Source organism: Octopus sinensis, linkage group LG15 (assembly GCF_006345805.1).
Source record: "Octopus sinensis linkage group LG15, ASM634580v1, whole genome shotgun sequence".
NCBI classification, from domain to species: Eukaryota; Metazoa; Mollusca; class Cephalopoda; order Octopoda; family Octopodidae; genus Octopus; species Octopus sinensis.
This window is the reverse complement of record NC_043011.1, coordinates 41,482,054-41,503,120: the sequence shown is the minus strand read 5'-3', so window position 1 is coordinate 41,503,120 and position 21,067 is coordinate 41,482,054. Positions and strand designations below refer to the sequence as shown.

Sequence of the window (21,067 nt, the reverse complement as noted above, 5' to 3'; positions counted from 1 at the left end):
TTGGAGTTACTTCCCTTTGCTTACCTTATTTTTGTTTTTAAATCACCACCATTATCCATTTCTCACTATCACCACCACCATCACCATCATTACTACTACTATCACCACCACCACTACTACTATTACCCAAACCACCACCACACATACCTGTGTTATTAAGTGAACCAATCCTAATAGAACTAGTTTCTGTTTCTCTCTCTCTCTCTCTTCCTTTGCTGCAAACGTATCCTCTTCCCCCCTCTCTCTCCCCGCCTCTCCCCTCACCCTCTGCTGTACACCCAGCTCTCTTCCCAGTCGACAACCAATCTTGTAGATATACATAACTATATATGGAGGAGTGACAGGTGGTGTTGGTGGTAGTTGTGGTGGGAGAGAGACAGAGAGAGAGAGAGAGTGTGTGTGTGTGTGTGAGAGAGAGAGGGACAGAGACAGTGATTGGGGGGAGAGGTGTTGGGAGCAGGTAGATAGATAGACAAGCAAACAGGACAGTTCCACTGCATCCACACACACATACACGTATTCTGTGCTGGGGGTTAGTCACCCACCTGGTTATGTTCATACCACTGTCTTGGACCCTGATCATCATACCGGACTTGTACTTAACAACAATAACAACAGCAACAGCTGCGACAACAACAACAACAACAGCAGTGACACTATGGACACAAGGTTTGTAAATACCATTTCAATTAACGAGATATATTTTCCAGAAATGTGTGTGTGTATGAGCTGATCCAAAGACCCAGTCTTCGGTGGCACAACTATGCTAAAGTACAAGGCCATGAATTTAGGTGGGAGATGGGTAAAGGTTTGGCGTATTGACCAATGTATCATCATCATCATCATTGTTTAGCGTCCGCTTTCCATGCTAGCATGGGTTGGACAGTTCAACTGGGGTCTGGGAAGCCAGAAGGCTGCACCAGGCCCAGTCTGATCTGGCAATGTTTCTATGGCTGGATGCCCTTCCTAATGCCAACCACTCCATGAGTGTAGTGGGTGCTTTTTACGTGCCAAACAAGGCTGGCAAATGGCCACGATCGGATGGTGCTTTTAACGTGCCACCGGCACGAAGCCAGTCGGGGCGGCGCTGGCAACGGCCACGTTCAGATGGTTCTCTCACGTACCACCGGCACTGGTATCACACCTACAATTTCCATTGATGTTGATTGATTTCGATTTTCACTTGCCTCAACAGGTCTTCACAAGTAGTGTTTTCTGTCCCAAGAAGGAAAGGTATGCATAAGTGGACTGGCTACATCCCATGTAGAGGCCACGGGTTATGGCCTCACTTGTCCTGCCGGGTCTTCTCACACACAGCATACTTCCAAAGGTCTCGGTCTCTAGTCATTTCCTCGGTGAGACCTAAAGTTCGAAGGTCGTGCTTCACCACCTCATCCCAAGTTTTCCTGGGTCTGCCTCTTCCACAGGTTCCCTCAACTGCTAGGGTGTGGCACTTTTTCACACAACTATCTTCATCCATTCTCGCCACATGACCATACCAGCACAAACGTCTCTCTTGCACACCACAACTGATGCTTCTTAGGTCCAGCTTTTCTCTCAAGGTACTTACAACTCTGTACGTGGTATTTATTTAGGTACAGTGGGGTCAATATAATTCTATATACACTATACACATGATGATATTGCTGATCCTTTCTACTATAGGCACAAAGCCTGAGATTTGGTGATGGTGGTGGACTGGGCAAGTCGAATATATTACATTGACCCCCCAGGGCTTGCTCAACTGGTACATATTTTATCGAACCCCAAAAGGATGCAAGAGAAAAGTCGACCTCGGTGGAGTTTGAACTCAGAACATAAAGAACTAGAAGAAATGCTGCTAAGTACTTTTACCAATATGCCAACAATTCTGCCAGTTCTGTACCCTAATAATAATAATAATAATAATAATAATAGTCCTTCCTACTAAAACCATAAGGCCTGAAATTTTTTTGGCGGGGGACTAGTCGATTACATCGACCCCAGTGTTTCACTGGTACTTAATTTATTGACTCCGAAAGGGTGTAAGGCTGAGTCAACCTTGGTGGAATTTGAACTCAAATGTAGCAATGGGTGAAATACCACTAAGCATATCGTCCAGCGTGCTAACAATTCTGCCAGCTCACCACCTTAATAATAGTAATAATAATAATCCTGGGGACTAGTTGATTACATCAACTCCAGTGTTTCACTGGTACTTAATTTAGTAACCCTGAAAGGATGAAAGGTAAAGTTGGCCGTGGCAGAATTTGAACTCAGAACAAGGTGGCAGGCGAAATACCGTTAAGCATTTCACCTGGCGTACTAACAAGTCTGCTAGCTTGCTGCCTTAATAATAATAATAATAATAATCCTGGGGACTAGTTGATTACATCAACTCCAGTGTTTCACTGGTACTTAATTTAGTGACCCTGAAAGGATGAAAACTAAAGCTGACCGTGGCAGAATTTGAACTCAGAACGAGGCGGCAAGTGAAATACCGTTAAGCATTTCACCTGGCGTACTAACAAGACTGCTAGCTTGCTGCCTTAATAAAAAATAATAATAATAATAATAATGGTTTCAAATTTTGGTAAAAGGCTATCAGATTTTGAGGGGAGGAGAACTCAATTACATCATCCTCATCTTAATGTCATCTCTGTATTTTAACACTGTAACAAGCTTCAAGTTGGCATCTATTTCATTAATGTATGCAAGAAATAACAGGGCACCAGGAGCAGATCCCTGCAGGACACCAAGCTGTCATTGCTTAGGGTACAGAATGTTATCCTAGTACTATGGCTACCACTTTTCGATTGAGAATGAAGGTCTTCAACCCAGTCAAAGATCAGCCTTCATGCCCATTACAGAGAACTTCACTATGCGTCATGGGAATGGCATAGAATTAAAGACTTTGGTAAAGTTTAGATAGATAACATCAATCCATGAGCCACCATCAGTGATTCAAGTGATGTTTCAAGAAATCCCATGAGTTGGCTACAGCAGCTGGAGTTTGTGATAAATCCAAATTGTGATGGTCAAATAAAGTTACAAAACTTCCAGAAGTTTTAAGGGGTCTCCCTAACTCAGAACTTCACCAATTTGGCAACACAGCTGGTAATTGACAGGTAGTGTGTGGTTACCCTTTTTGAACAGGTGAATAACACTGGCAATTTTCCACTGATCTGGGCTAACACAGTTATTAAAGCCAAACTGGAAGAATAGTTAAAGTTGGTGCAGTAATAAGAGGATCTCACATTTGAGAAGCATATATGAGTAAGACCAGCAAGATTAGAGGAAGCAGCATAAAAAGCACCAACCAATCATGACAGATGCCAGTACCCCCGTACTGGTTCCTGTACTGGCGGCATGTAAAAGACACCATCTGAATGTGATCATTGCTAGGCCCGCCTCTCTGGCTCCAGTACCGGTGGCACGTAAAGAGCACCCACTACACTCTTGAAGTGGTTGGCGTTAGGAAGGGCATCCAGCTGTAGAAACTCTGCCAGACCTCAGTCAAACCGTCCAACCCATGCCAGCATGGAAAACGGACCTTAATCGATGATGATCGTTGCACATAGGCTTGAGTTGGGGGGGGGGGTGTCACTGCTTTGCAGAAATAAATTCAACAGATGCTATAGAATTTGATCTCAGTAGCAGTGAAGACTTGGATTTTCAACAGAAAAAAAACACCACTATGAGTTTTGTGCAATCTTTGGGGGCCATCAGTAATGTGACCCATGTTGGGGTTGTGGAGAGAGCTGATGGGAAAGTGAGGACCCTGTTTTGAATGCACATATTCCTGCAGTGTTTTACTATTTTGGGTTGGTTGCTTGCTATATGTAGTTCAAATTTAAGAATTGCTCTTTTAGCCATCTTTTTAGTTACCTGTTTAATTTCTGTGACTGTATCAGGGTTTAATGCATAACTAATGATAGCCCCACCCTGCCTTGTCTCTTTCCTTTGCTGATGTTTTTGTTTGTTCTGTTAGTTGTTTTGTGTCATCATCATCATCATCATCATCGTTATTTTAATGTTCACTTTTCCATCCTGGCTTCGGTCTGATGAAATTTATTGAGGCAGATTTTCTATGCCTGGATGCCCTTCCTGATACTGACCTCCTCCTGTTTCCAAGCAAGACAATATATTTCCCATGGACCAACATGTTCTCACAGCATACTGGAAATGAATGACTCTGCTTGTATAACAGTGACAATCATTTACAGCTATCATGTGATGCCAAGACAAGGAGGTGCAAACATTTTAACACAGGCACACACATGCATTTTAATATACAACGGGCTTCCTTCAGTTTCCATCTACCCATCCACCCACAAGGCTTTGGTCAGTCCTTGGCTATAGTACAGGACACACACACACACACACATTTTAATATACAACAGGCTTCTTTTAGTTTCCATCTACCACATCCACCCACAAGGCTTTGGGCAGTCCTTGGCTATAATAGAAGACACCTTCCCAATATGCTATGCAGTGGGGTTGAACCTGAAACCAAGTGGTTAGGAAGCAAACTTCTTGGTCACACAGCTGTGCCTCCCTCTGTGTGAATGTGTGCCTATTTATATTTCACCCCGCCTCTCTCAAACCCTTCTTGTATTCAAATTCTCCTCAAATTTCTGTAATTCCTCTTTAGGTGATATGGTTGATTGACCGTTCTCACTTGTAGCCACATACTTTTAGCTGTTTCTTTGTCTCCCTGTCACAGCTGAACGATCTCTCTGTGTAACCGATCTCCTTCAGAAGGGCTTTAAGTGCAATTAAAGAAAGCTCCCTTCCTCAGAGTAAGGACTATGAGGTGGTGGTGGTGGGGAGTATAGAATTAACATTTGCTATTAATCTAGAGTTTGGTTATGTCACAGGGTAGATGTAAAAAGTGAAACAAAACAAGAGAGACTGTTTATCATGAAATATAAACAACGTCGGTGCCCCAGCATGGCCACAGCTCGTGAGCTGAAACTAGATAAAATAAAAAGAAAATAATAAAAAGCTTTCATCTTTTGTTTTATTCTCTCTCTTTGTTATTTTATATTTTATATAAAATACAGAGGGAGAAAGAGAGAGAGAGAATAAATAACTAGCACTTTGTCGATTACAACAACGAGGGTTCCAGCTGATACGATCCATGGAACAGCCTGCTCATGAAATTGATGTGCAAGTGGCTGAGCACTCCACAGACACATGTACCCTTAATGTAGTTTTCAGGGAAATTCAGAGTGGCACAGAATGTGACAAGGCTGGCCCTCTTGAATTACAGGTACAACTCATTTTTGCCAGCTGAATAGACTGGAGCAACATGAAGTAAAGAGTCTTGCTCAAGGATGCAACACCACCAGGAATTGATCTCATGGTCTTTGCTTACCACTAAGCCACACACCTTCAAAAGAATAAACAGAAAGACAAATAAATCCAAGTTGGATTAATATTTATGTTTTACCTGGAGTACAAAGTACAGAAGAAAATAAGGAAAACAAGGGCTCTCAGAGAGGGCAAACCTCCTCCTAGGCAACACCAGCATCCTCTCAACGATTAGCCAGAGATGATTTGTAAAATGGGAATATCTGAAATAAACCCGACTGCTCTCACAAATGAGAATACTAAAAGTGAACCCGACTGCTCTCCAAAATTAAGTAAATAATCCAGAATCTTTTCTGGTACCAGATTGATGCCAAAATATAATCAGTTCGTGCCAGTCACAAGGCCAAGCATCCCTGAAAGTTTCATGCAAATCCATCCAGCGGTTCTTGAGATATCTTGTCGACAGACAAACTATCAAACATACACACCTGAAAACAATACCTCCGCCTTCACTAAGGCAGAGATAATAATTCTAAAATCTGTCTTCCTACTTTCAAACCAGTTCAAAATGGATTAGTGTTAGAGATGACTTCTTTATGCCCCAGAGGCTTTGGAATTCTTATTTATCTGAGCAGTATTCTGTGGATATCTATACCAAACTCACTTTGTACTCCCCACTGCACTATATACTCAGTAATTTGAATGTGGCCATGCTGTAGCACCGCCTTTAGTCGAACAAATCAACCCCAGGACTTATTCTTAGTAAGCCAAGTACTTATTCTATCAGTTCCTTTTGCTGAACTGCTAAGCACACCAGCATCGGTTGTCAAGCGATGTTGGGGGCACAAACACACACACACACATATACGATGGGCTTCTTTCAGTTTCCGTCTACCAAATCCACTCGCAAGGCTTTGATCGGCCCGAGGCTATAGTAAAAGACACTTGCCCAAGGTGCCACGCAGTTGGACAGAACCCGGTACCATGTGGTTGTGAAGCAAGCTTCTTACCATACAGCCACTCCTGCCCCTATCATCATCATCATCATCATCATCATTATTTATTGTCTGTTTTGGCATGTTTTCTATGGCTGGATGCCCCTCCTAATACCAACCACTTTCCAGGGTGTACTGGAAGCTTTTTACATGGCACCAGCATACCATATATCTATGTATTAATGTTTGTTTTTAGGTTATAACGAAAACAATTTTACATTCAACAGAAAGATTACTCAGTATTTTGGGGATGAATTTATTATTCTTTAACAAGAATAGTCTTGACATTTACTTTGAAGTTTTGGCCAGCTAAACTGTCATCAGACAATCCAATGATGGCTTAGCTGGCTAGAACTTCAGCAACACTGTCATTCTTGTTAAAGAATTATATTCTTTTCTACTCTAGGCAGAAGCCTGAAATTTTGGTGGAGGGGGCTAGTCGATTAGATTGACCCCAGTATGCAATTGGTACTTAATTTATTGACCCCAAAAGGATGAAAGGCAAAATTGACCCTGGCAGAATTTGAACTCAGAACATAAAGACAGACGAAATACTGCTAAGCATTTTGCCTGGCGTGCTAATGTTTCTGCCAGCTTGCCGCTTTTGTTAAAGAATTATGTTGTGGCTGTATGGTAAGAAGCTTGCTTCCCAACCACATGGTTTCAGGTTCAGTCCCACTGTGTGGCACCTTGGGCAAGGCTATAGTAGAAGACTACTGTAGCCTTGGGCTGGCCAAAGCCGTGTAAGTAGGTGTAGATTTGGTAGAGGGAAACTGAAAGAAGCCCATTGTGTATGTATGTGTGTGTGTTTGTGTTTGTCCCTCATTACCACTTGTCAACCAGTGTTGGTGTGTTTATGTCCCTGTAACTTAGCAATTTGGTAAAAAGGGATAATAGACTATGTACCAGGCTTTAAAAAAAAAGTATTGGGGTTGATTTATTTGACTAAAAGATTCTTTGAGGTTGTGCTCCAGCATGGCCACAGCCTAATGACTGAAACAGGATAAAAGATGTGCGTGTGTGTGAGGCCATCGCTTTATATCTACTTTTCTATGCTGGCATGGCTTGGATGGGTCATTTCCAACACCACTGTCCACGTTTGAGTCAGGCCAGGAGTCTCTAGTGGCACAATACAATGAGATGACTGCATCACATTTTGTATTCCATCACCTGTGGGTGCAAATGACTTAGTGGTTAGGGGTGTTGGACTCATGACCATAAGATTGTGGTTTTGATTCCTGGACTGGGAAACACATTGCGTTCTTGAGCAAGGCACTTCATTTCATGTTGTTGCAGTCCACTCAGCTGGCAAAAATGAGTAAACCTGCGACAAACCATTATCCTGTTTAGGGGTAAGTAGATACACAGGAGAATCCAGGAAACTGACCCTTTGAGTCCATATGACGTACTCTCTCTCTTACTCTTTTACTTGTTTCAGTCATTTGACTGTGACCATCCTGGAGCATCGCCTTTTAGTCGAACAAATCAACCCCAGGACTTATTCTTTGTAAGCCTATTACTTATTTTATTGGTCTCTTTTGCTGAGCTGCTAAGTTACAGGGACATAAACACACCAACATTGGTTGTTAAGTGATGGTGCGGGGGACAAAAACAGACACACAAACACATATACACACCTATGTATATACGACGGGCTACCTTCAGTTTCTCTCTACCGAATCCACTCACAAGACCTTGGTGAACCTGAAGCTAAACTTGAAGACACTTGCCCAAGGTGCCATGCAGTGGGATTGAATCTGGAACCATGTCATTGGGAAGCAAGCTTCTTACCACACAGCCACGAGTGTTCAGATCTTTTTTTTAATCCTTTATTCCATCCCTTAGTTCCTCTTAACCAAAGGGACCCACAAGACAGAATGCATTTGAATTCAAAGAATTCTTTTACTCTGATTAATTTCCATCATCTCCATGCCCAAAGATCCCTATGTATTCCTCTTCTAGATGTATGAGGGTGAGTCAAAAAGTAATGCCATTTTGTTTAGGACAGGTATAATTACCAACACAGGAACAAAATGAAGTGGGTCCTCTGTGGATCACATCCCTACTTCTCAACATAGTCACCGTTTCTCTCAATAGCAATGTTCCACCTTTGAATGAGAGCATGTATCCCTGCTCTGTAAAATTCTGTTGACTGTTCTTTGAGCCACTTCTTCACTACAGTTTTCACTTCCATGTCACTGGAATAATGTTTGCCTCTCAAACCCTCTTTCATGGCGCTGAGGAGATGATAGTCTGAAGGCGCTAAATCTGGTGAGTGTGGAGGTAGTGAAGAAGTGGCTCAAAAAACAGTCGACAGAATTTTATGGGGCAGGGATACATGCTCTCATTCAAAGGTGGAACATTGCTATTGAGAGAAACGGTGACTATGTTGAGAAGTAGGGATGTGATCCACAGAAGACCGGCTTCATTTTGATGTATGATACATGTTCCTGTGTTGGTAATTATACCTGCCCTAAACAAAATGGCATTACTTTTTGACTCTCATACATTCCTGACAAATTCCATCACTCCTCAGGTGGGATTCTTACTCATTCATTCACCAATATCTCTGTAACCCTGTCCACATCCTTATAAATAATTAATGGCCTTATTGTGGGCTCATCTGTCTTTCCAACAAGCCTTGTCTTTGTTACTTACAACCCTTCTCACAAGGCTAGCTTTGTGTGGGCACCAGGTTAGTCACTGACGATAACCCGACTGAGCAACAGGTTGTTGTTTGATTGTGGTTACAGTGGTACTCTTTGTGATCCGACAAGAAATGGGGGAGTGGTGATGGGGAAGGCGAGGAGGTGTGTGCGTGTGAACTTGGAAGTTTGATGATAATGAAGGAAACGGGGACCATGTTGGTGGCGTGATGGTGACTACGGTGAGAATGACACTTGTGTGTAGGAAAAAATGTTCTGCTGCTACCATTCACTACTACTGCAGCTCTTGATGGTGATGATGATGATGCCATTCACCACCACTGCCGCCGTTACTACTACTACTATTGCTGCTGCTGTTGATAGTGATGGTGATTCCATTCGCCACCACCACCGCCGCCACTACTACTACTACTATTACTACTACTACTACTACTACTATTGCTGTTGTTGATAGTGATGACGATTCCATTCGCCGCCGCCGCTTCTACTACTACTACTGCTGCTGCTGCTGCTGCCGCCGCCATGGCAGTGTTTCCCAAACGCTGCGGCCGGAATGATTGAAAGACAAATATTTAGAAACAGTTTACTCTTTTACTCTTTTACTTGTTTCAGCCATCCGGCTGAGGCCATGCTGGGGCACCGAAATCCGGATTCCAAAAATAAATATGATTTCAAAATTTAAAACATTATTATGGATTACTTGTAAAAGCATGCTTTAGTCCCTGCACAAACAGTTATAAAAATGATTATTGGCCGATTTTATCATTGTAATATTTTTGCCTTTTATCAAGGACTAGCAGTATCGCCTGGCGTTGCTCGGGTTTGTAAGGGAAATAACTATACAGCATTTTTAGAGAGTTATAGCCAAAAGATAGCAAAAAAATGCATTAAAAATGGAAAAAATATGATGGTAAATTTTTTTTAAATCGTTGACTCATCGTAGACATTTTTAGAGAGTTACTTCCCTTTAAAAAAATCTGCATGAAAATGGAAAAAAATGATGGTAAATTATTTTAAAAATCGTAGACTCATCGTAGACGCGCGCTAATACCCAGAAGGGCTCGATATGAATCACGACTATAAGATACCCGGTTTTGGTTAAACTGCACCGCAAAATGTGGGAGTAGTTAGGAATCTAAATCGAAGGGGACAGACACTCACACAACTACAGTTTTATATATAAAGATTAAGAGGTTGGGTCCGCAAATAGGAGGAGAGAGTTATCAAAGATTAAAAGTCCTGACTTTGAATCTATGGTTATCTCCCTTTAACCCACCCTCTGGACCTTTGGTTGAGTGCGAGCAAAATTTCATTGCGAAAATGCGACCCAGAGAAGAACATTTTGGGAACCGCTGGGCTATAGTGATGCCACTGAACGATAAATTATATACCGTCATGTGATACCTATTTACAAGGTGGATATGGCCATTTGCTAGTTAAGTTTTAAAAAAAAAAAGGACTAAGAAAAAGTCGACTATCGCTCCTGCTATCATCTTACTGGGACCACCACCTCCTCTTTTTAGGAATTTCTGTCATCTCCCGACATCACAAAATTAATTTTAAACGTTCGTTGAGTTTTGTGTAGTAAGGGAGATAAATGTGTATTAGTATATGTGGAGTTATCTTTCTTTCTTCAAATATTTTTATATTCCATTTTTTTTCTTAGTGTGTTTTAAAAGTTAAATAATTTGACGTACTTTAAAATAAATAATAATAAGGAAATTACTGTATACAGTGCTCAGGTCCACCACAACTTGTCAAAAGTGCGTATAAAGCATATGCAGTAATGTACAAATGTCTGGGAAGTGGACAGTGTATGAGTCAGATATATGTTTGCGTGTGTATGGAGAGGAGAAAATCAGGTGTAGCGTTGGCGAATCTCAGGAAGCATGGAAGTTTTGAAGGATGCAGTGCTCCGACAACTAACAACTGATGCCGGCAGTTTGTTCCATGCTTCAGCAACTCTTAGTATGTGTTCCATGCTTCAGTTTTAGGAGAAACTTCGGACTTTCTGATCTCCAGCCTCCTTGTGCCTTCAAGAGGCTGTAATCACCGAAATTGTTGTGTCTAAGCAATAAAAGATCGGCTAATCGCATAATTGTTCTGTTGCGTGTCAGAGAACTCTGGAAACATTGAAAGGCAAAACTGTCACCCTCCTCTCTGTTTTTGTTTCCTCATAACTTTTTTTTAAATGGGTGTTTTTTAATGAAATTTTCAACAACTGTCAGAATGATGTAGACACCTAATGAAAACCCAATAATCTTTGAAAATCGATTAAGTTTGTTCACCATTTCTTTTATAGGCGTAGGAGTGGCTGTGTGGTAAGTAGCTTGCTTACCAACCATATGGTTTCGGGTTCAGTCCCACTGCGTGGCACCTTGGGCAAGTGTCTTCTACTATAGCCGCGGGCTGACCAAAGCCTTGTGAGTGAATTTGGTAGACGGAAACTGAAAGACGCCCGTCGTATATATGTATATGTCCACCCCCTCAACATCGCTGGTGTGTTTACGTCTCCATAATTTAGCAGTTCGCCAAAAGAGACTGATAGAATAAGTACTAGGCTTACAAAGAATAAGTCCTGGGGTTGATTTGCTTGAAAGGCGGTGCTCCAGCATGGCCACAGTCAAATGACTGAAACAAGTAAAGGAGTAAATACATTTCAAATGGTGCAGAGTGCGATTACATTGGATTTTGATACGAATAATTTTTTTTTTTTCGGGGCTGTCGTTGTACCAATCATAGGCCGAGGTGTAGTAGTGTGGTGAGAAATTTGTTTCTCATCCACATGGTTCCGGGTTCAGTTCCACTCTGTGGCATCTTGAGAAAGTGTCTTCCACTATAGCTACGGGCTGATCAAAACTTTGTGAGTGGATTTGGTTGATGGAAACTGAAAGAAGCCCACCGTATATAAATGTGTGTGTCTTTGTGTCTGTGTTTGTCTATCACCACTGCTTGACAATCGGTGCTGGTTTGTTTACGTCCTCATAACCTAGCAGTTTGGTATAAGAGACTCTTTGAGTAAGTACCAGGCTTAAAAAAAGGAAGTGGTGGAGTTGATTTGTTTGACTAAAATTCTTCAAGGCAGTGCCCCAGCATGGCCACGAACTAATGACTAAAAAAGTGAAAGACATTGGTTGTTAAGTGATGGTGTGGGGGACAAAAACAGACACACAAACACATATACACATCTATGTATATACGATGGGCTACCTTCAGTTTCTCTCTACCAAATCCATTCACAAGGCCTTTGTGAACCTGAAGCTAAACTTGAAGATACTTGCCCAAGGTGCCATGCAGTGGGACTGAATCTGAAACCATGTCATTGGGAAGCAAGCTTCTCATTTTAGCATTCGGATTACTCTGACAAATGTTATAAACACCACTATGAAAGGTTGCTAAATGTTGGCCCAACTGAGGGACCAGCTATCTGAATTAGCAGTACCTTGGTAGAAAAAGCAATTAAGGATGTGAAGACAGGGAAAGCCTCCAGCCCATCAGGAATCATCGCAAAGATGCTTAAAATATCTGGTGGTGTCAGCTATAGCCTAGTCACCTGTAGAGTCAATCAGGTGATACACGAAGGGGTCATACCCAATGACTGGTGTAGCAGCACCTTAGTAAACTGCTATGAAGGTAAAGGTGACACTTTAGATAGAAATAATTACAGAGGTATCAAATTGATGAATCAGGTGATGAAAGACATGGAGAGGGTCAACCCAACTAATTAGGGAGAGAGTTAGTTTAGACGAGATGCAGTTTGGGTTTGTGCCAGGGGGAAGCACCACTGATGCTATATTTCTGGTAAGACAGCTGCAGGAGAAATTCTGAGCCAAAGATAAACCTCTGGACTTAGTTTTTGATGACATAGAGAAAGCCTTTGACAGGCACCCACTCTGATCCCTTATCTGGTGGTCAATGTGGAAACTAGGGATAGATGAGCGGTTGGTGAGAGCTGCACAAGCCATGTACAGGGATGCTGTCAGTAAGGAGAGGGTTAATAATGACTATAGCAATGAATTCAGGGTACAAGTAGAGGTTCACCAAGGATCAATCCTCAGACTCCTCTTGTTAATCACAGTCCTCCAGGCAATAACAGAGAATCGAAGGGCCTTAGAGTCAATCTAGCAAAAACCGAAGTCATAGCAAGTAGGAAGGCAGACAAATCACAAACCCCTTCAGGTAGATGGCCCTGCTCGATCTGCAGAAAAGGCATAGGTAAAAACTCCATAAGATGTATCCAGTGTAAACTATGAACAAATAAGAGATGTGGCAATATCAGAGGAATGTTAATAGGGAGAATAGTTTTTGTGTGTAGCAGATGCACAGGGACAATAAACACCGAAGATGTACAGAAAACAGATTCCATCACATGTCAGGGGGAAAAGTTTGAAGTAGCTTCCATTACCTAGGCGACCAGGTCAGTAGTGGGAGTGGATGCTCTGAGAGCATAGCTGCTAGAATAAGGATAGCCTGAACAAAGTTCAGAGAGCTGGTAACAAAGGGCCTCTCACTCAGCGTGAAAGGTAGACTGTATGATGCATGCATGTGAACAGCCTGCTACATGGCAGTGAAACATGAGCCATGATAGTTGAGGAGATACATAGATTTGAAAGAAATGAAGCTAGTATGCTCTGCTGGATGTGTAATGTCAGTGTGCATACATGAAAGAATGTAAGTTCCTCGAGAGAAAAGTTGGGCATAAGAAGCATCAGATGTGGTGCGCAAGAGAGACGACTGCACTGGTATGGTCATGTGATGCATATGGATGAGGACAGTTGTGTAAAGAAGTTCCTATCTCTAACTGTGGTTGGAACTTGTGGAAGAAGTAGACCCAGGAAGACATGGGATGAGGTGGTGAAGTGCGATCTCTGGATGCTGGGCCTCACAAAGGCAATAACAAGTGACCAAGACCTTTGGAGATATGCTGTGCTTGAGAAGACCTGTCAGGCTAAGTGAGATCATAGTCATGGCCGATGCCTGTGTCATGTAAACTGACCCATTAAAAGCTGCCTTCAAACATTGGGGGATATGCTGTGCTTGTGAAGACCTGTCAGGCTAAGTGAGATCATAGTCGTGGCCGATGCCTGTATCATGTAAACTGACCCTTTAAAAGCTGCCTTCAAACATTGGGGGATATGCTGTGCTTGTGAAAACCTGTTGAGCTGAGTGACATTGTAGTCGTGGCCGATGCCAGTGCCATCTGACTGGCATCTGTGCCAGTGGTGTGTAAAAAGCACCATTCAAGTGTTGGGCCTGTATAGACCTGTTAAGCCATGTGAAACCATAGTAGTGGCCGAAGCTGGTGTCAGGTGTCAATGGTATGTAAAAAACACCCACTACACTCTCAGAGTGGTTGGTGTTAGGAAGAGCATCCAGCTGTAGAAACCATGCTAAATCAGATTGGAACCTGGTGCACCCCGCCTGGCTTACTAGTCTTTCAGACCGTCCATCCTGTGCCAGCATGGAAAGCGGATGCTAAATGATGATGATGATGATGATGATTGTTTTGGGTAAATCCATTATCTCACAACTTCTAGATTTCAATGCTGCGATTGTTTATTTTAGAATGACAGTGTAAGAGGCTCTGGCCAGTTTGAACATAAAACAGGGATAATATTTGGGCCAAATATGGTTGGTTTAAATGCTAAAGTGCATTGGTTAAGTACCAATGCATGAAACTCATGGCCTTTGAGTCACTCTGTAACTTTTTATTGCATAGTGAAACTGTATACCCCTCCTGGTAAAAAGTGGTAGGAGCCAGCCATTATAAACAGACCAGTAGCCAGTCGTTGAAAAGTTGAGAGTCACCCAGAATGAAAGGTAGACTGTATGATGTACGTGTGTGAACTGCCATGCTACACGGCAGTGAAACATGGGCCATGACTGCTGAGGATATGCGTAGGCTTGAAAGAAATGAAGCTAGTATGATTCACTGGATGTGTAATGTCAGTGTGTATACATGACAGAGTGTAAGCACCCTGAGAGAAAAGTTGGGCATAAGAAACATCAAATGTGGTATGCAAGAATGACGACTGCGCTGGTATGGTCATGTGTTATATATAGATGAGGACAGCTGTATGAGGAAGTGCCACTCCCTAACTGTGGAAGGAACCAGTGGGAGAGGTAGACCCAGGAAAACATGGGATGAGGAGGTGAAACATGACCTTTGAACATTGGGCCTCACACATAGATAATGACAGAAGACCAAGACCTTTGGAAATATGTTGTGATTGAGAAGACCTGGCAACTAAAGTGAGATCGCAGCCATGGATGATGTCAGTGTTGCATGTTCGACCCATTTAAGAGTACCCCTGATGTGCCAGGTGATATGATATGCTTGAGAAGACCTGTTGAGTCAAGTAAAACCAATATCGTAGCTGTGACCAGTGCCCCCTGACAGGCTCCTGTGCTGGTGGCACATAGAAAGCACCATCCGAATGTGGTTGATGCTAGGTCTGCCTGACTGGCTCCCGTGCTGGTGGCATGTAAAAAGCACCATCTGAACGTGGTTAATACCTGGACTATCTGACCGGCCCCCGTGCCGGTGGCATGTAAAAAACGCCCACTACACTCTCAGAGTGGTTGGCGTTAGGAAGGGCATCCAGCTGTAGAAACATTACCAGATCAGACTGGAGCCTGGTGCAGCTGCTGGCTCTCCAGACCTCAGATAAACCGTACAACCCATGCCAGCATGGAAAACGGACGTTAAACGATGATGATGGTGATAATAAATCCACTTGCATGACTTTAGTTGGCCCGGATGGTGCTATAGTAGAAGACACTTCCCAAGGTATTGTGCTGTGGGACTGAACCTGAGACCACATGTGAAGGAAGCAAGTTTCTTAACCCCACAGCCACACCTGTACATATGATGTGTAAAAACCTTGAAGCAGGTGAAACAGGGTTGCTAGCCATTTAGGATGGGTGTGGTAGAGACGATAAGTAAACAGAATAGTGGTGAGCAAAAAAAAATAAAAAATGAAAACAGAAAAGACTGGATAAAAACAAAATAAAACAAAACAAAAAAAAATCTGACCTGGATTTAGAAAAGAAATAAAACTAGTTGTATGACTGGTTCCACAACATATTTCTCGTATGAATAAAGTTTGCTCTTAATTATCATTATCGTTATGATCAATGTCGTTACTGTTGCTCTTAGTAGTAGTAGTAGTGGTGGTGGTGGTGGTGGTGGTGGTGGTAGTAGTAGTAGCAGCAGCAGCGGCGGCGGTGGCGGCAGTGGTAGTAGTAGTAGTAGTAGTAGTAGCAGCAGCAGTAGTAGTAGCAGCAGCAGCAGTAGTAGTAGTAGTAGCAGCTTAAATGAGATGTTATGTTTTAGTTTCTGAGTTCAATTTCTACTGGTGGTGGTGGTGGTGGTGGTCGTCGTCGTGGGTTTGCCCTTCCTCCATTGGGGTGTAAGTGACTCAAGGAATCAGAGCTAAGGTAATCAATGCTGCTCTTCCTTCAAAGAAAAAGAAATCCATGGCCTTGTAGCAGTGTGACGCATTGGCAGAATTGTTTGAGCATCGGACAAAATGCCTTGTGGTTTTTGTTCTGGTTTGATATGTTCTGAGTTCAAATCCTGCTGAGGTCAATTTTGCCTTTTATCCTTTCAGGATTAATGAAATAAAAACCAGTCAAGTACTGGGCTCACTAATTTATGATAGTCGTTTAGAGCAAGTTGTTTTACACCTATTACGCTGTTTTTGTTTTTGTTTTTGTGCCCGGTTCAGACGCTTTCGGAATTCCCGATATAAATATTCCGAGGCCTCTCCCCCACCCCTCTTTCGCGAGAGCGCATTTTTTTTTGTCATATTCGTTTAGAGCAAGTTGTTTTACACATATTACACTATTTTTTTTTTTTTTTTTTTTTTTTTTTGTTTTGGTGCCCGGGTCAGCTCCTCAGACGCTTTCGGAACTTCCCGATGTGAATTTTCCGAGGCATCTCCCCCACCCCCCTTTCGCGTGCGCGAATTTTTTTTTTCATATTCGTTCATAGGAAGTTGTTTTACACCTATTACACACATTTTTTTTTTGATTTTCTGATATTTGTTACGCCCTATATTAACCATTTCCTCTATTCTTTCTCTACGAAATTTCCTCTATTCTTTCTCTACGAAATTTCCTCTATTCTTTCTCTACGAAATTTCCTCTATTCTTTCTCTACGAAATTTCCTCTATTCTTTCTCTACGAAATTTCCTCTATTCTTTCTCTACGAAATTTCCTCTATTCTTTCTCTACGAAATTTCCTCTATTCTTTCTCTACGAAATTTCCTCTATTCTTTCTCTACGAAATTTCCTCTATTCTTTCTCTACGAAATTTCCTCTATTCTTTCTCTACGAAATTTCCTCTATTCTCTCTACGAAAATTTCCTCTATTCTTTCTCTAACGAAATTTCCTCTATTCTTTCTCTACGAAATTTCCTCTATTCTTTCTCTACGAAATTTCCTCTATTCTTTCTCTACGAAATTCCTCTATTCTTTCTCTACGAAATTTCCTCTATTCTTTCTCTACGAAATTTCCTCTATTCTTTCTCTACGAAATTTCCTCTATTCTTTCTCTGCGAAATTTCCTCTATTCTTTCTCTGCGAAATTTCCTCTATTCTTTCTCTGCGAAATTTCCTCTATTCTTTCTCTGCGAAATTTCCTCTATTCTTTCTCTACGAAATTTCCTCTATTCTTTCTCTACGAAATTTCCTCTATTCTTTCTCTACGAAATTTCCTCTATTCTTTCTCTACGAAATTTCCTCTATTCTTTCTCTACGAAATTTCCTCTATTCTTTCTCTACGAAATTCCTCTATTCTTTCTCTACGAAATTTCTCTATTCTTTCTCTACGAAATTTCCTCTATTCTTTCTCTACGAAATTTCCTCTATTCTTTCTCTACGAAATTTCCTCTATTCTTTCTCTACGAAATTTCCTCTATTCTTTCTCTACGAAATTTCCTCTATCTTTCTCTACGAAATTTCCTCTATTCTTTCTCTACGAAATTTCCTCTATTCTTTCTCTACGAAATTTCCTCTATTCTTTCTCTACGAAATTTCCTCTATTCTTTCTCTACGAATTTCCTCTATTCTTTCTCTACGAAATTTCCTCTATTCTTTCTCTACGAAATTTCCTCTATTCTTTCTCTACGAAATTTCCTCTATTCTTTCTCTACGAAATTTCCTCTATTCTTTCTCTACGAAATTTCCTCTATTCTTTCTCTACGAAATTTCCTCTATTCTTTCTCTACGAAATTTCCTCTATTCTTTCTCTACGAAATTTCCTCTATTCTTTCTCTACGAAATTTCCTCTATTCTTTCTCTACGAAATTTCCTCTATTCTTTCTATACGAAATTTCCTCTATTCTTTCTCTACGAAATTTCCTCTATTCTTTCTCTACGAAATTTCCTCTATTCTTTCTCTACGAAATTTCCTCTATTCTTTCTCTACGAAATTCCTCTATTCTTTCTCTACGAAATTTCCTCTATTCTTTCTCTACGAAATTTCCTCTATTCTTTCTCTACGAAATTTCCTCTATTCTTTCTCTACGAAATTTCCTCTATTCTTTCTCTACGAAATTTCCTCTATTCTTTCTCTACGAAGTTTAATCCGATCTTCGCCATTCGCGGTGCTCCCGCCCTTTCCCACCCCCACACCAATACCGGTGAACACTGTTCACCGCCATTCGCGGTGCTCCCGCCCTTTCCCACCCCCACCACCAATACCGGTGAACACTGTTCACACCATCTACACTGGATATGCCCTCCTCCCTCCTCCTCCCCCACCACCATTACGTGTCTCTCCCTCCTACCCCTCCTCCTCACATGCTTTCACTGTGTACTACACCTCCCCCCACCAAGACAAGCAGCAAGCGCCGCAGCTCATCAACCTCCCCACTGATCTTACGTTCCTCCTATTTTGAATCTGTCACCGCCTCAACCGGCTATCTCCTTCCAGTCCGCCCCCCCTTGTGATATCCTACGTTTTTATCTCTTACGAACCTGTTGCAACCCCTCCCTATCATCGTTCCTCCTTACCCCAACCTTCCCCGCTGGTGCTTCCCTATATTACCTGCACCACCCCGCTTTCTCTCCCTCTCTTCTCACTGGTGGAACCTTTCTCAGCTGGACCCCCCCCCTGGAAGAGAGATCAGGGAAAAAAAAAATAAAAAAAATAAAAATGCATCAGTTCCGCATAAACCCTGCCCATTCAAAGTACCCCGGATCCCAGATCGTCCCGCTGTGCTTGAGGAGACCTGTTGAGTCAAGTACATGAACACTCCGAACACCCCTCCCCGCTGGTGCTCCCCTATATTTCTGCACCCCCCCCACATAAAAAGCACCATCCGAACGTGGCCGATGCCAGCACCGCCCCGACTGGCTTCTGTGCAGGTGGCACATAAAAAGCACCAACCGACCGTGGCCGATGCCAGACCCCTCTGGCACCTGTGCAGGTGGCACGTAAAAAGCACCCACTACACTCGCGGAGTGGTTGGCGTTAGGAAGGGCATCCAGCTGTAGAAATACTGCCAGACCAGACTGGAGCCTGGGGCAGCCCCTGGCTCCCCAGACCCCAGTCGAAACCGTCCAACCCGTGCTAGCGTGGAAAACGGACGTTAAACGATGATGATGATGATGATGATATATCACTAATATAATTGTTAAAGAGGATAACAAAAGTTAAGGCAAGGCAAACATCTCAAGTCATTATTATTATTATTATTATTATTATTATTATTATTATTATTATTGGAAAAAATTCAAAGTCTTGATATTGTATATGACTTGAGATGTTTCCCTTGCCTTAATGTTTGTTGTCCTCTTTAACAATTATATATCTGCTGCACCAGAAATCTACAATGACTCCTTAACTACCATCTTGGTTATAACCTTGGAGCCCTAGTAATCCGTTACAGCACTTACCTAGCGTACATCATCATCATCGTCGTCGTTTAATGTTCGCTTTCCATGCTGGCATGGGTTGGATGGTTTGACTGAGGACTAGCTAGCCAGAAGGCTGCACCAGGCTCCAATCTGATCTGGCAAAGTTTCTACAGCTGGTTGCCCTTCCTAATGCCAACCACTCCGAGTCAGGCGGTTCTGGCAACGACCATGCTCAAAAAGGTGTTTTTTACGTGCTATCTGCATGGGAGTCAGTCTAGTGGTACAGGCAATGACCACACTTGAATGTTTTTCACGTGCTACTGGCACATGTGCCGGTAAGGTGACGCTGGCAACGATCATGCTCGAATAGTGCTTTTTATGTGCCACCGGCATGGGAGCCAATCTGTGATCCTGGCAACAATCATGCTCGGATGTGCTTTTAACGTTCCACTGGCATGAGTGCCAATCAGGAGGTACTGTCATTGGCCACGTCAGCGATTTTGATTTTGATTTCACTTGCCTCAATAGGTCTTCGCAAGCAAGGTTTATTGTCTAATGAATGAGGGGTATTCACAAGTGGGCTGGTTACACCCACTGGCCTGTAAACTAAACCCCCATATGCTGTACATCACTAATAGGTTAAAACTTAAAGCTCACTCACACACACACATATATATTCTTTGACAGATTTCATGGCTCTTCTGATGAAATTATGATCTTCACCTACTTTATTTAATACACACACGCACATACACAACAAAGAAAAAAAAAACCTGATTGTTTCTAAGTCATTCTCATAGATCTTAATTATTATTCTTTTCTTCAGTCCAAGGTCGTTAAGAAAGAAGGAGGAGAGCTTTAACCCTCTCGTTACCGTATTTATTTTGATATGCTCTGAGTTTCTTTCAATTAATTTTAAATATAACAAAGAATTTAGTAAAATATCTTAGTTATCATTAAGCTAGTGTTAGGAAAATAAATTGTGACTAAGGTTCGGTGGAAGATTTTAATTGATAACTTATGAAAACAAGATATTTGTTCTCAGAGCCAGAGGCGGTTTCATCCGGGGTGGTAATGAAGGGTTAAAAGTGTTTTGAATAAATTTGCCACATGAAATTCACAATGTCACAAAGCAAAACCACAGCAATTTACTTCAGCTGAGTGTCTGCAGTGTTCCTTGACAGGCCTGCTAGAAATGGCAGCCAAATTTCTTGAATCATATGCCATTGTATCATCATCATCAT

At 42.1% G+C, this 21,067-nt stretch overlaps 1 protein-coding gene and 1 long non-coding RNA gene across 3 annotated transcripts in view; one reads left to right on the top strand and one right to left on the bottom strand.

Annotated features, from left to right (window-relative positions):
* LOC118766308 overlaps positions 1-16,137 on the bottom strand; it is a 23,107-nt gene extending 6,970 nt beyond the window's left edge. The window contains exon 1 of the long non-coding RNA XR_005002228.1: positions 15,993-16,137. This is a non-coding gene — a long non-coding RNA (uncharacterized LOC118766308). The remainder of the gene's footprint in view (positions 1-15,992) is intronic.
* The window catches only part of LOC115219829 (tctex1 domain-containing protein 2-like), a 59,526-nt gene that overhangs the window by 4,736 nt on the left and 33,723 nt on the right, over positions 1-21,067 (top strand). The window contains exon 1 of one of the 2 annotated variants that reach the window (XM_029790111.2): positions 468-669. The exons of the other annotated variant lie outside the window; for it this stretch is intronic. Within the exon in view, the coding sequence (XP_029645971.1) occupies positions 659-669 (11 nt within the window). The 5' untranslated portion in view covers positions 468-658. Of the gene's footprint in view, positions 1-467; positions 670-21,067 lie in introns of those variants that run through there. 2 annotated transcript variants of the gene reach the window in all.